The following is a 14,717-nucleotide window of genomic DNA, read 5'->3' on the forward strand; positions in this document are numbered from 1 at the left end:
TACAATGACATTGTAAAATTTAGTCTATTTATTTTCTATTGTTTTCTAACATTGTGGTTGCCATTAAATTCAAAAGAATATAGAACAGACTCTACAATTTTGACCTCAAAATTGCAACCACTGAGAAAAGAGAGCTATTTCCTTAACCTGAAATCTTGAACATAGTACACATCTGCTCTGATGAAAATAAAAGGAAAATCCAGAAAATGATAATGGCATGATCAGATCATAGAAGCTGTAAAGTTAGTTACATCACAAGTTTGATGGGAAACCCGTTCAGTTTGGATCAGTAATGACTTCACAAAATCACAACACAAAAGCCTGCAGACAGATTTAATATAAATGTGCTTTATTGCAGAGAAGTTACATTATTTACATGCTGCAACACATTACAACATAAATCTATCAAGTATTTCATGGTGGATGCTGTTGGTTGCCAGACAACATTGTCATAAGAACCACATTATAAAGTGAAGAGACTTACAGCTTTATATACTCTACATCTTGGAGTAGCTAAAATTTTAAAAGTCAAAGGCAGTGTTTTCTCAGGCCTGCCTGTTGTCATATGCATGCAAAAGCCTAAGGAGAGCAAATATAAACGTCTTGTCTGGTTTCAGGTCTATGATGCCACCAAAGCTGATGATAGGTATGTACTGATTTATATTTTAAAGCGCATAATCTTGCATAAATTATACAGGTCTAATAAGATTGGTATAAATCTAATTATTTATAAACCATGGCTTAGAAATAAAGGAGAAATGCAGCTTGCACATGCATTTAGAAGGGCAACCTAGCAAATGTTTGTGACCTTCACATTTATTGTCTTTTCTCTTAACAGATCTGCTAGAAAACATCTTTATAACATCTTTACTCTAGTTGCGCTTCTCTTGGCTGAACAATGACAATGAAATTCCAGAAAAAGACATCTAAGCAATCTAGTCAATATATGCTGGTGGAGAAAAATCTATGAAATACAGAACATTATTTATGTCTAACTTAGTATGTCTTCATTAAGCAATGCTTCTAGCAGCATCATAGTGAAATAGAACAGTTGAGTGAAGTTTGGCCCCTCATTTTCTTGAATGTGAAATAATTTAAGTCCCAATTGAATCTGTAGCCCAAAGATCAGTTGTGATCTGGGGAAAGCTTTGTTGTTTTCTAAAGGAAAGTTCTCCAATTGTGTCAGTCTTAAGGGATGTAACTTCAACGAGCCTAAAGAACCATAACAGACAGTTTTTAAGAAGTGAGGGAAAGGGTCAGGATGAAAGAAATCTAAACCAAATGAGAATATACAAGCCAATGCCTTCCCTGGTAAACCAGCCATCAGCTTTCGCTTGCTGTGCAGCTGGGCTGTTTTACACCAGCCAAGGAGTGGGCTTTGTTTCTGCGTTTCTAATGAAGTTACCTTTTAAGAAAGAAAGAACGGGAAAAGAAACCAAGCAAGTACAGATATATAGCGATGGCACAGACACAGTCATGCATAAAGGGCTTGATCCTGCCAGGAATGCAAGGGGCAGTGGTACTGTGTGGACACTTTGCTGATGTGGATCCCCTCATCCTTGGTGCACACTAGGATTCTCTACACAACTCCTGCAGAGCAGAGAGTGGCCTTGCCCAGCTCCCAGGTAAAGGATGGAGGGCCAGATGAGCAAGGGCACAAGGGCTGGTACCTTGCAACCATCTGTCTCCAAGAGGCAGTGAGTACATACAAATATCTCCTTCCATGATTCTTCCATGGATGCCCACTTCTAACCTCACAGTCTGGCTCCTGTAAGTGAGTCAGGGCCTGACATAAGCTGTCCCCCCATCTCAGTTCCAAAAACCACTGCTGAGACTGCAGAACTTCCTTTCAAGGGTAGGAGAGGTGTGGGATGGTCACCTTTTCAGCAGGTGTAAAATTGCATATTTCTCTGCACACAGGGTCAGTGTGCTCCTGGAGGTCTCCCAGAAACTTCTGTTCCTAGTATAGACTTCTTCCCATGGAAATACAGGGTTACTTTCTCTCAGAAAAGCTGATCAAGTCCCATTGAAGCTGACAAGACAAGTTACAGACAAATCCCGTAAGTGTCTGGGACTGGAAAGGGAGAATCTAAGCACACCAGGTCTAATCTCAACTCTTTTCCACATGAAGGACAGAGTTGGATTTGGGTTGCACATAGGATGCCAGTGGCACTGCGTGTGCAAAGTGGGTGCACTGATGTCCAAAGCACCCAGACCCATATGCCTGACTCCCTTTCATGGGTGGAACAGTCAGATCTCCTAGACCATAATTATGCCCTACAAAAGAGGGGTGGGAGAGCCAGACAAGCCCAGGGTAGTAAAGACCTAAGTCAGCACATCCCCGTGGTGGAACTGAGCACTATCCTGGATAACCAGGTTGGCTGGGGCAGTTCAGCCACTTGATCTGGAGCTAATGAGCAGAATTTATGAGTGAGGTAACAGGCTTAGACAGCACCAAGACCTGAGTCAACTTGTCCCCAGCTGGCTCAGGTGTTGGCACATTCCAGGTTTGGGCTTAGCAGCGGCAGTAGGAAAATCAGATCCATCTTGATCTGTCAGTCTAGACATGCCCATAAACTCTTCTCCTCCTCATGCCCAGGTTGTCTAAGTCCCTCTGCTCATTGCATTTTATCTTAAGCCACTTTTTCTATGATGCCACAAAAAATCAGTTTGTACTACATATGTGTATGTGCATGTGTGTATTAGATATGACATTTATATATATATATTAAACATATATAAATATCTATTTTTATATATATTATATATATATTTAACAACACATTCTATTAAATCATCCACATTTCATGTTCTTTGTCTGAATCCCATCACTTCTCTCAAATTGCACAAGTTCTTTAGGACTGAGCTGGTTTTCTGGAGTACACTACGTATAGCCAATTCCTGTGAACAGCACTTTACTGGTACTGCATTGAGATGGCTGGGGGTGTTTCATTACTACTGATACTCCTCAGAACCTTTCAACACGTCCTCAGGCCCTGATGGTGAACTGCCACTAAGACTCAGAGTTGTGAATGAGCCACCTATGAATTAAGCTCCTATGCACGATGAGGACTGTAGCTATTGCTGAAAAGTAGCACTGTATCAAACACTAACTTTTACTGTAAATGTACATATAAATTTTAAAAAAGTCAAAGCATTTTGGAGAGTTGGAGAGAGATGCCATAATTTCTGTTCCCAGTATCTATCACATTTGCATATATGGGGGAAGAGTAATATTTTAGACTTCTCTCCTCACTCCAATGGCCAATTTTTTGAGGTTTGCCAGCAGGGATAAACAGTACAGTGTTGTTCCATACAGGCTAACTGATATATCTTTCAGAGGTGTCTGGTTTTAGTAAAACAGGTGATCATTTCTGGGGTATTTTCACTGTCATTCTTGCTTGTCTTATTTAACAGGATAGGTTCAGGATGAAATACTGAACAAGATCATCACCATTGATGCTTAAAGTAAGATTTCTGGTTTCTTAGATGGTATTTTCCAATTAGTAACAAAAAACCCATGTAAGTTGTCCTAAGACATACCAAAATAGGCAGCTAAGACGACTGAATTTCCACTATTAACAAAGTCTATGAGCATTAACAGGGAAGTGCATAACTTACTGCATATAAAACCCCTGAATAATACAGTATCAAACTATAAATTTAAATAACAGAGAGTAAACAAACAAACAAAAAAAAATCACTCTATATAAATCACAGGAAAGGAAAAAAATACAATCTCCAAAGCCCAAAAGAATTTCCTGATATGAATTACAGCTTCCATAGCCAGTGAAAGATTACCGCAATTCTACATATAAACAAAAAGGTCTACAGCAGGTATTTTAACTTGCAATTAGAAGACAGTATCTGCAGATTTCATAAATGTGTTGTTGTGTCACATAATATCAAAGTTATTTGCAAAAATCATATAATCTGGAATGCTTTAATATGAGACACAACAATGTACTTAAACACACAGTAATAAGAAAATGAGAGCAATCATTTTATAAAATATTTTTGGGATGCATTGAGTTAGCAGTGCTATTTAGATTAAATATGTAAAGTGAAAAGTCGTCATTTTAATAAGCTGCTCGTTGATACCCCTTTTTGCCATCAGGACATTTTCTGTGCCCTACTTCTGCTGGATCTTTAAAGTCCCAAGGGCAAGTTACAGCCAGTTATGGCATCCAGAAATAATTTGGTTAAGATCTACACTGTGCGTTTGTTACCATCTTATTTGTTTTTTCTTTTAAAAGAGAATTGATTTCACAAAGGCAGATTTCTTTCATTGACACAGTAAAATCCTTGGAGCAGGGACCATATTCTGGGCACTGCTAATCACATTGTTGGCACTCAACATATAAATAATAACAACATTAATGATAATTTACTTTGCTTAATTCCTACTTATTTGTAGTGCTGATTCCCTTGATTTAAGTGATGCTCCTTAGGAATTTTCAGATCCTTTTGGCCTAAGTCCCCTCTGTCCTTCTTCTTGTCTGTCTTCTCAATGTTGCTACTCTCCTCAGTCCAAAAGCCTCTTATTTTCGAGGTGCTGCTGTTTTATTTGCACTTATAGCAGAGGTGTTCAATAAAGCTACACTTCTTTCTGCATTTGGTAAATCTGCTGTATCATACTCCCAAGGGCAGACTTCAGCTCGAGATGCTAAAGGTTGCTGTAGGTAACTACTTGACTTATGGGAGTTAGATGAAAGCACATTTCCCTCAGAAGAGGCATTTTTTTTCTGTTCAGCCAATTTATTGAGGTTTTCCTTTTCTGCTGTTTTCTGGGGCAGCTCCTCCTGCTCCACAGCATGAGTATTAGGTGTATATCTATTAACATTCTCACACTTCAGCCCAGGAGAGACCTGGGACTTGGAATTTGACTGTTTTTTCTCATTTTCAAAGATCTGCTGCTCTTGCATCTCCTGAGTGGCTGTTTCCACCTTCTCTGAGCTCTTTTGATTTGACTGTTGGTACCCCTCAGGTGTCTTCAGCTTATGATGAGTCTTCCCCTTTGGCTGGGAAGGGTGATTTTTCTCTGGCTCTGAGGAAGCAATAGACACATGTTTTTGAGCTTTAGAGTCAAAAGGCACAGGACCAGGAATTTGGTCATATATCTCCCAAGGACAAACTTCTCCTATGTTGAAATTGTCCTTGTGCAGAGACTTACCTGGGCCTGTGTCTGGATTTGCAGGTGTTTGACTAACCCTTTGCTGTTTAATAATTCCAGATTTATGGGTTTTCTTTGTTTCCTCAGACTGGGTAGAGTTTTTCCGGTGGGAATCCTTATGTTCCCCTTTATCGGAGGCTGAGTGCTTTTTGCTGGCCTCCTTACCCTTCTGCTGAGGTTTATGAGATTTAGTGCTTTCTTCTAGACTTTGTGTTTTACCCGTTAGTCCCAGAGTCTTTTCCTTGGCACTAGCAATAACACTGAGAGATTTTTGTAACACAGATGTTCTTGGATGCAGAGGCTTCTTATCAGCACTTAAATTATGCGCACTTACTGATTTGCACACCAAAGGGACCGATTCAGTGGAGACAGCTTCAACTTTTTCAGGAGCATTTTTGGTTAATTTGTTACCATTCAAGGAGTCCAGAAGCGTTTTCTCAGCAGCTATAACTTCTGCACTTTCTGTAGTTAAGCCATTTGGTTCTTCTGTTTGATCCCTAACATGATCGTAAGTGCTGTGGGACTTTTTCAAGGAAAAGACTCTGTTTTTCAAAGTCTCTTCTTTTGGCTTTGCAGAACTTGTGGAATCCGGTGTGTTTTTCTTCATTGTGGCCAAGTTCTTCACAGCACTGTGCTCCATCAGGTCCTTCTCATCCCTGGAGCATTGCCTGGTGACTGTCTCAGGGATTTCTGTAATACGTCGCATTATCGAGCGCCCCAAGCCCTTTTTAGAGCACCTTTTTTTCTGGAGATGTGGATTATTAGCAATCATCTTTTTCCTTTTATAGATTTCAAGCTGAGCATATAGTTTCTTCAACTCATCCTGCAAAGCAAAGTGAATGGCAAAACTAGTACGTACACAGAGAGTATAGTCAAACAAGCAGCTTGATGAGCAAGACCTATTGCTCTAAAAAGGGCATTAAATTCATTTCACTGTCTTTTCTAATTCTTGGATATGCCATTTCTCCATCAACGTGAATTCTATTTTTTCCCACTTTAGAAAAAGTTCAACCTTCATGCACAAATGTGTTACTTTCCACAGCATGTACACTTCATATTCATTTGTGCTGCTTCAGATTTCACAATGCTGTAGTGTATGCCTTCCTGCTGAACTCTATAGCTATTCTTTGTTCTCAGAACATAACACCTTTAATCATGTAAAATAAGACTAAAGTATTTTTCTCCATTAATCACATTTTAAAAGTTTTATCTTTATAGTTATGTATGCTTATCTATATGTTACATACAAATGACTGATTACACTGAAACCAAAAGCTGTTTGCTCTTCAAGATAATTCAGAGAACCTGTGTAAATTGAATAACAGCTCTTGCTAAGGATGATTCCTCCTCCTTAGCCACCACTATGACTTTTACTACAACTAGTAATGCAGCATCTCTTCACACTAGTAAATACTTCCCATGAGAGTTTACATGACCTGATACCACAATCATAAAAGATCTAAGCTGGCATTTTTCAGCTGGTATCTGCAAAGAGAAACAAATGCATGCAGGTTGGAGTTTTCTTGTAGGAAGAAGTATTCTTGAAAACAAATGCTATTTAAATGAGTTATATATACCCGAATATCTTCAGGATCCAAACTATGTTCACTCCATGCTGAGTTGATACTGCTGTTCAGATAGGATCCAGACCGACCCATATCAAGCTCATCTTCATAAGCTTCCGTAGCTATATCATCTCTTGGGTTATTGCTTGAATGTGAAAACTGCAATAAGTATTCACAAAAAATATGTTGCCGTGAGTGCAAAAGTTTATTTCAACATCAATGTAAGAGCTTACAACAGTTTTTATGGTACAATGACCCTTCTACAGATTTGATGTGATTCTCAAACTCAAGCATTACTGTAAGCTTCACTCGCTTAAATTGTGTTCTATAGAGTCTCAGTATTGTACAGAAGGAACTCTTATTAATGATGGCTTAACTTTAAATCTTAGAGATTCACATCAGCTAAAAAAAAATCCTACTTATTTTGATACTTATTTGAACCTCTTTAAATGGCATTTCAATTAAGCTGGCATGAACAGTATTTCCAATTAGGCTGCTAAAACAGTAAGACACTATTTTATACTACATACATCTTAATAATCCTTCAAAAAGCAATTCTCCCATTTTAGATCCTGACCCTGAAAAGGAAGACATAAGGTGGAAAAATAAACAAAAAAAGGAGAGAAAAAAAGAAAGAAACTAATGAAAAAATAGACCATTTTTCTCTTCTATGTTTTAGCAAATCCTTGAATCAGGAGTTGGAGTGAAGTTGTCATTATTGTTTTGTTCATATTGATTCACTCATCTGGAGTTACTATTGTCCACATAGTCATCTGTCTTCAGGACTTTATGAATAGAACTAAACCTTGTGAATCTTAATTCTCTGAATTCTTTGGAGTGCTGGAAGGCAAGTCTGTGCAGCGTTACACAGATAATAAGCTGAAAATGAAAATGTTGATCAGTACTTATGAGTCAGCTTCAGAAAGGTCAACAAATTTTCTAGGCTATTTTAGAAAGACACCTCTGAAGATATCTAATAAAGTACATGAATATAAAACAGAAAATACAAGATTATTGCTAAAGACCAGAAAAGTAATTTAAAATAAAACAAGGTTATGCGTATTAAGGCTGCATCAATGAGTCCCCTGTTATGACTGTTCAATGTACATATATGTGACAGTCATCAGCATACCCTGTTCTGACACACAGGAAAATGGGCAGGGATAGCAGCTTCATTAACCTGGAAATTTTATCAACTTGAACTACTTAGTGCTCCTTCTTCATATGTAGATTTCACCTTTACTGCTATTTTGACTCTTGAGCTTCTGATTAATATGATTAGTCATTTCAAAAGCCATTAGACAATCATTCCTTCTGCTGGGATACTGTCTTAAAAAGGAAGTTCCACTCCATTCCTGGGGACTGTTGCTGGGGACAGGTGGAGCCACCTGCAGACCTCCTGCCCCCGGTGACACTGGGGCTTTGCTCCCAGTGCCCCATGGGAGGTGTCCGGGCTGCAGCTCGGGGGCTTTCCCTGCTCTTCCCTGACTCCTGCCATCCCCATTTACTTGTGCCCCTACACACCTATCTCGGCACCCAGCACCTCTCCTGGCTCCTTGTCACGGGCATATCTCCTCCCAGTATGCAGCATCTGTCTGTCCCAGGCTCTGACTTGCAAAGGGTTCTCCTCTTCCAGCCTGCAACTGCCTGGTTTAAATCCCTACATCCCTGTCTCATGGCTAGTCCAGCCTCCTGATTCTAGTGTTTCTACGCCCTTGCCTAAATTCTTTTCTTGATCTCAGCTAATTCTGGCAGCAGCACAGTCACACACACAAAAAAGCATAGTTAGGCAGGATTCTTTCCTTCTTGTATTAATTACTTCAAAATTTTAAGTACTTTAAACTCCTGGAATTTTGAAAGCTGAAAGAAAGAATCTTTGAAAATCTATACTTTTTAAAAATAAAGAAGTTCCAGTTTTTAAGGTAAAATAGCCAAATTTTACATCCTCCTTTTCTATCAGTTGCTTGCTAGCTAGATTTAAACAGAATTGCTTCTGCATGACAACATTTATCTTCCTCAGTCTTGGCAAAAGAAAAGAGACAGGAGACTCAAATACCTTAGGGATCAGAAGTAGCCCAACAGTGACTGTCACAGTCAAATGTGTGTGTGCAAAGAACAGCATCAGCATCCAGTCAGACTGAAGTCTTGAAGCAAGAATGAATCTGAAAATAGAATTCAGGGTTGCAATTCACTGCATTTCTCCAGTGCACTAGATTTAATATCTCTAATATTCCTTAGGTTTTTTTACACAGAATGGCCAAACACAACTGGTTTTGTTCTGTACTTCTTTCATACGGACTAAAAATTACATCCACATGCTTTCCATATATGCTACAATTTCAAAACAACTCTGAAAAAAACAATCAACAAACCAAAATATAAAAGGAAACACCAGACCTTAAATTATACTCCATATTCCATCTTTCTCACTCTATTGAGCTGCCCTTTTTTTGTGTATATTGTCACAGTTTCTTTGGCCTGAGTTATGGCAGCTTACATACATTAAGGAGCTGAAGGGATGATTTTAGGTTATGTAAGCACATGTACTACGGTGAATTGCAGTGCACTTCATAAACACAGGATGTCCACAGATCACAGCTACTGAGTACAGCTGATAAGCCATCCAAGGGAGAACTGAACTGAAATGCATTTTAGCAGGGAGCAGAGAAATGGTCTTTATTGCAGGACTGCCCAGCTCACTGCTGCGGGGCCCAAGAGCCTGTGAATGCTTGGAAGTGAGTGGCTGAACTACTCAAACAAAACAGTTCCTTGCTGAGCTTTCTAAAGGAGTGGTAGAACAAGGGGTGCATTTAAAGCTGGAGCATGCTTGGCTTGTCTGGTTTAGTGAGCTCTCAAAGATAGAAGCAGTAAGCAATGCAATGGATGAATGGATGTACTGCTGGCTTGCAATTTCCAGGTTTAAAAAAATCATTCAGACAGGAATGACATTTGCAACTTATCCAAGTTCACAGATGCACATTTTGAAGAAGCTTTTGTTAACAGATATAGTCTGGCATGAAACACTGGCTTACATGCTGTAATAATAAAGTCATAATTACTTGTTTAATACTTTGTAAATGAAATGTTTTATGTACACAACAAAATATTCCAATTAATTAATTCTTAGAGAGATGTTGCTTTGGGGTGTGCAGGAGTATGAGGAAGCTCAGGCCTGAGATTTTTAGTAAACTGAACACAACTGAACTGATGAAGATGACATGAGAAACTGATGGATGTAACAACAGAGCAAAAAGTGAACAAAAGTTACAGACAGTGCTGTAAGGGATGGCAAGACTTCACAGGTGGTTAATAGGGAGTCATTTGAAAGATGGCCAAACTTCACAGGTAATTGAAGGACCTTTGAGGGAGTAGAACTTGCAAGGTCAGTGGCACCAATGTAAACATATCAGTAAAAGCAGATAAGACACTGACTACCTAGCTAATGGCATCACAGATACCAAATTTGAGCACAGATGTAGCAAAACTGTGACCAATAGGAAAAAAATAATGAGGGTGGGTTGTTTATTTGGGAGAAGACAAGGACTGGGACAGATAGGGGATTGGAAGGGGGGGGAGGTGTAAAATGGCTAGTGACATGTAAGCAAGTTGTCACTGAGCCCTCTACCTGAAATATCTCCTATCTTCTCATTAAATCCTTCTGATATGTGTGATACTGAATCAGGGGGACGGGGAAGCAGAGATTAAATGATTTACTAGGAATTGGTTTGTTAGAAGCAATGCATACCGCTTGCCCAACACTTATTGTACCCACCAAAGCAGGATGAGAAGATATGAGACTATTGATAAAGGGAAGGAATCTTGACCAAAGATCCTGTTTTTAACCTAAAGCTAACTCAAACCAGTCTTGAAGTTTGGACTTAGCCCAGGGGCATAAAGAGCATGCGCAGGGAGGAAAGGTGAAAAGTTCAGGATGAGGAAGACCCTTTACTTCATCTGAGGAAGACTCTTATTTCATCTCGGAGACCCCTGCCCAGGACCAGCAGACAGCACTGCGCAAGCGCAACGCGGCTGTCAATGACTTTTGGGCTCACTGCAATACGAAGCGAGGCTGGGCGGGGCCAGGTGATGAATATGTATAGGCGTATGGGGAAACTCAGTGAATATGGAACTTGTAACCCGATAAATACCAGGCTGAATGCAGCTGTGGGCACGCATGGCTTTGGAGGAGCGATCTCCCATGTGTCCCAGTGCTGGAATAAACATACCTACTTTATTATTTATTCCAGTAGTGGAGTCTTTCCCGCTCATCAGTAGCACTTCTCTCCATGGTGCATGTGGGTATGTGCAACTGATGAGCAAACCTCAGGCAGCACGTGGGTGACCTGCCCCTGGGAAGACCCAAGGTCTCAGGCCAGGCCCAGCTGCAGAGGAGGAGCAGGACCAGGCTGTGAGTGTTGGACCTGCGCTGTTCCTGTGGCCAGCCAGGTGTTGTGTGACTGCCCTGATGCAGATTTGCTCAACCTGCAAATGGAACCAGCAGCAGCCAGATCCATCAGACAGACAGGAGAAAGCACCCACATCCTGATGGCCACTGGATTTGGTTAACGCTTACGAGATCCAATCCTCAAATTCTGTGAAGGCTTTTTTGCTTGTTTTATGCTTGAGACCTTGACTGATTAAGGTATACATGCCATACCATGCCTCTGAAAGCAAAATTGCATTTGTAGTAGCCATTCAGCCCTAGAAAGATGGAATTTCTATTTGAATTAGATTTTTTCCATATAAATTTTGGGTTTCTCAGTAATATAAGAAAAAGAGCAATGCAGGAATTTAATACTATACTGATCTGAAGATAATCCAGAACCTTCTGTTTCTGAAATGGGAATACTTTCAAAGGAAAACAAAATGCAAACAGTTCAAGGTTTTATTTAGTGCTCACATCAATCTCCTAAGAGCTTTGGGAGTTTTCAAACTGGATGGCTGCCTTGTAGGTGTCCTTCAAGGCTCCAGTACTTTCAACTTCATGACAATTCAGGTATGTCATATAAATCTAAGTTTTACATTTCCGCCCTTTCAGTTACATCCAGAACTTGGCAGAGAAGATGGAAGCAAAAAAAAAAAAAAGGTAAGGAAATGGATTAAGAGTTGTGCATGCAGAAATGGACATAATCTCAGGAGGGATCATGTGCATTTTATTCAATCTTATCTATAAACACTACACGATATTTCGTCAACAAACCAGCATATATCAGACAGATGGCAGAGAATCAATACAAAATGTACATTAAAAAAAAGAAGAAAATAAGGAAGAATAAGATCAGCAGACCTTAGGCTGCAGGCACAGGATTGTCAATAAGAAAAACTGAAAGACTTAATCCTTTTGTGTCTCCTTCATAAAGCATGTATTAAAATGTCACATTTTCCCCTTTTCCCCTCTCTTTAATCCAAGATTACCTGCCTCCTGTTCTATTGTTAAAAGAAACTTGCAGCCCACAAAATAGCTCTGAACTCTATCTTCTAACATGGCTCAACACACAGTTTAGGAATATGAATTAATGGGGGAAAAATTGACTGAGAAGCTGTCATATTGGTTATAATAAATTCAAAAGTATTGTAAGTCAATTTTATATCTATCAGGAATTAAAAGAAAAATGCTTCCATCAAATAAAGATTTTAAACAATAACTTTGCAGATGTTTGTGTTAGGGAGTAGAGATTTTGAGAGTATGTGGATGTTGAGATACAGGGTTAGGAGAACGGGAAGGAAAAAAAATGGCAAGTCTGAAAAATGCAGTGAACTGTGTAACAATGATAAGAGAAAAGAACATCAGGAAGGAAGAGAGATGAAGGACTCGCTTTGCTGATGTTTACTCAGAAAAAAACACAAAAGCAAAAATCAAGAAGACAGGGAGAAAGGTTAGTGCCAAGACAGAGCAAGGAACAGAGAAGAATCTTTGAAGACTGTCAGTGAAGCAATGCAAATTTAAAAAAAAACCAACTTAGTAGATAAGGTCTGTTAGGAGGCAAAAGAAGGCGTGAGAATGTCAGAAGAAAGCCTTAATTTACAGGGTGACATGAAACTCATGTTATCTTGCTCTTTTGCATTTTCTAGGACCAATTCATTTTTACAGGGTACTCTGTAGGAAAGGCAGATTTAGTAATTTTCATGTAGCTCTAGCAAAGACCCTTTTTTATTTGTTACTACCCAAATAACTTACAAGTATGAAATGTAGAGCTCATTATACACTTTAGAAGAAACATGGGCTTTATATTACTGATACAACATCATACCATAACAGCTTTTTTGTGTTCGCATATAAAACACTATGCTTCATGCCCAAACCAGTACAATAATCTTAACGTATAGCTGCAGCTCGCCAATCTGCTACACACCAGCAAAAGTTCATACAAACCAACATTCTTACCTGCTGTTTTTCTAGGGATACAAAACAGTGAGCAGTATGCAGATGACTGAAGACAGACAGTTGTTCTTCTGTACCTAATTTATCATATATACTGAACTTTGATCCAAGAAAACATCACCTAACTATGTTGAAAAAAACCCTAACTATACAATTTCATATCCTTGAATCTCATGGGAACAGTTTTAAGTTTAGTAATCACTTAATTTGCAGAAACAAATATTTATAAGACCTTCCATTATGCATCCTATCCCATTCAACCATTCTAAGTTGCACCATATGAAACCTGAAAGATAAATGGTTAATTACTAGATCTACAGATCACTTGCCTAATTGTATGGAATATAGCAGAGATAATGAGCTCATTGTGAACTGCAACAGCCATATAACGTGGCTCATGAAATGCTGATGGGACTGTCCGCACTGCATAGCAGAGATAAACACCCCACAAGAGGAATAAAAATTCAGCTGTGAGAAGAACAAAAAGAAATAATTTGCAATTAGTTTTATAGATGGAAGGAAATTTGAAGCACTACAGTATCTTCTGTATTTGTGAGTATCTATGCAAAGACAATACACGTGTATATATGTACACACATAGGCATTCAAACTCTTTTGGATATTGTCACTGTACATGATATATTTGGTTTTAATTTTACACATCTTTTTCCAGATCAGGAACCTTTACATTCATGGTGTTTCAGTTTTTCAATTGACAAACTTTGAGACAATGTCTAAAAATGTCTTGCTTGCTTTTATAATCAGTACTACAGAAGTCTGACATCACTTCAAATACCAACTATTTTTAATTGTAGCTCTGGTTCTTGTTACAGAGGCAGATACAGTGCTACTACCAGGCTATATGCTTTTTAAGACAACACTTCCATTTCAAAGGTTTATAACTTAGATAAAACAATATATTTTATGTTTAAAAAATTCCTCTTCATGATAGTTAATTCTGTTGATACCCATAATATGATGAGTCACTTCTGAGGGTTTAATGCAATTAAAACAAATTATGTGCTTCTGTTAGGAGAAAAATCAGTAGAGGAAGAAAGGAGAAGTAGAATGTCTGGATCAGCCTAAACTATTTAGTTAGAGCTAGCTCATCTGTACCCAGCAGTATGCTGACTTCAGCTTCCAGTGGACAGACTCTGATGTGACATCATTTTGATCTTGATAGGAACGAAGTGATTTCCTAACCATCTTGAAAAAACTCCCAGGAAAAAACCCTACAGCTCTGCCATGCAGTTATGAATAGAGCAGGTGCCAGTCCCTCTTGCCTTGCAGTGGCTGGAAGTGTTTGAGTGTCATCCAGCAATGTGCAGTTCTGTGTCAGACCCCTGCAATGCCAGCACTGCTCCACACCAGTTTCAGAAACGTTATCCCATTGTTATTCATACGCTGCTTTTGTCTTGTTGAATTTTTCCACTAAAAACTACAATTAAAAGCAGTATAATGGAAAATTAATTCTTTTTCAGACTTATGTTTGCCAATTATTTTTCTATACTGTAACTAAACCCAGTGATCAGTGACATCATGGAAGTGATCAGCAAAAAATTACTGGTCTGGTTTCGATAATGACACAAATGCTTGT

The 14,717-nt window shown here is 38.9% G+C and overlaps 1 protein-coding gene across 1 annotated transcript in view; it reads right to left on the reverse strand.

Annotated features, from left to right (window-relative positions):
- Nucleotides 1-328: 328 nt before the first annotated feature.
- GPR158 (G protein-coupled receptor 158) overlaps nucleotides 329-14,717 on the reverse strand; it is a 193,830-nt gene continuing 179,441 nt past the window's right edge. The window contains exons 8-11 of the mRNA XM_048294784.1: nucleotides 13,450-13,588; nucleotides 8,795-8,900; nucleotides 6,751-6,897; nucleotides 329-5,996 (exon numbers count right to left, since the gene is read on the reverse strand). Of these exons, the coding sequence (XP_048150741.1) occupies nucleotides 4,542-5,996; nucleotides 6,751-6,897; nucleotides 8,795-8,900; nucleotides 13,450-13,588 (1,847 nt within the window). The 3' untranslated portion in view covers nucleotides 329-4,541. The remainder of the gene's footprint in view (nucleotides 5,997-6,750; nucleotides 6,898-8,794; nucleotides 8,901-13,449; nucleotides 13,589-14,717) is intronic.

Source organism: Corvus hawaiiensis, chromosome 1 (assembly GCF_020740725.1).
Source record: "Corvus hawaiiensis isolate bCorHaw1 chromosome 1, bCorHaw1.pri.cur, whole genome shotgun sequence".
In the NCBI taxonomy this organism is placed as follows: Eukaryota; Metazoa; Chordata; class Aves; order Passeriformes; family Corvidae; genus Corvus; species Corvus hawaiiensis.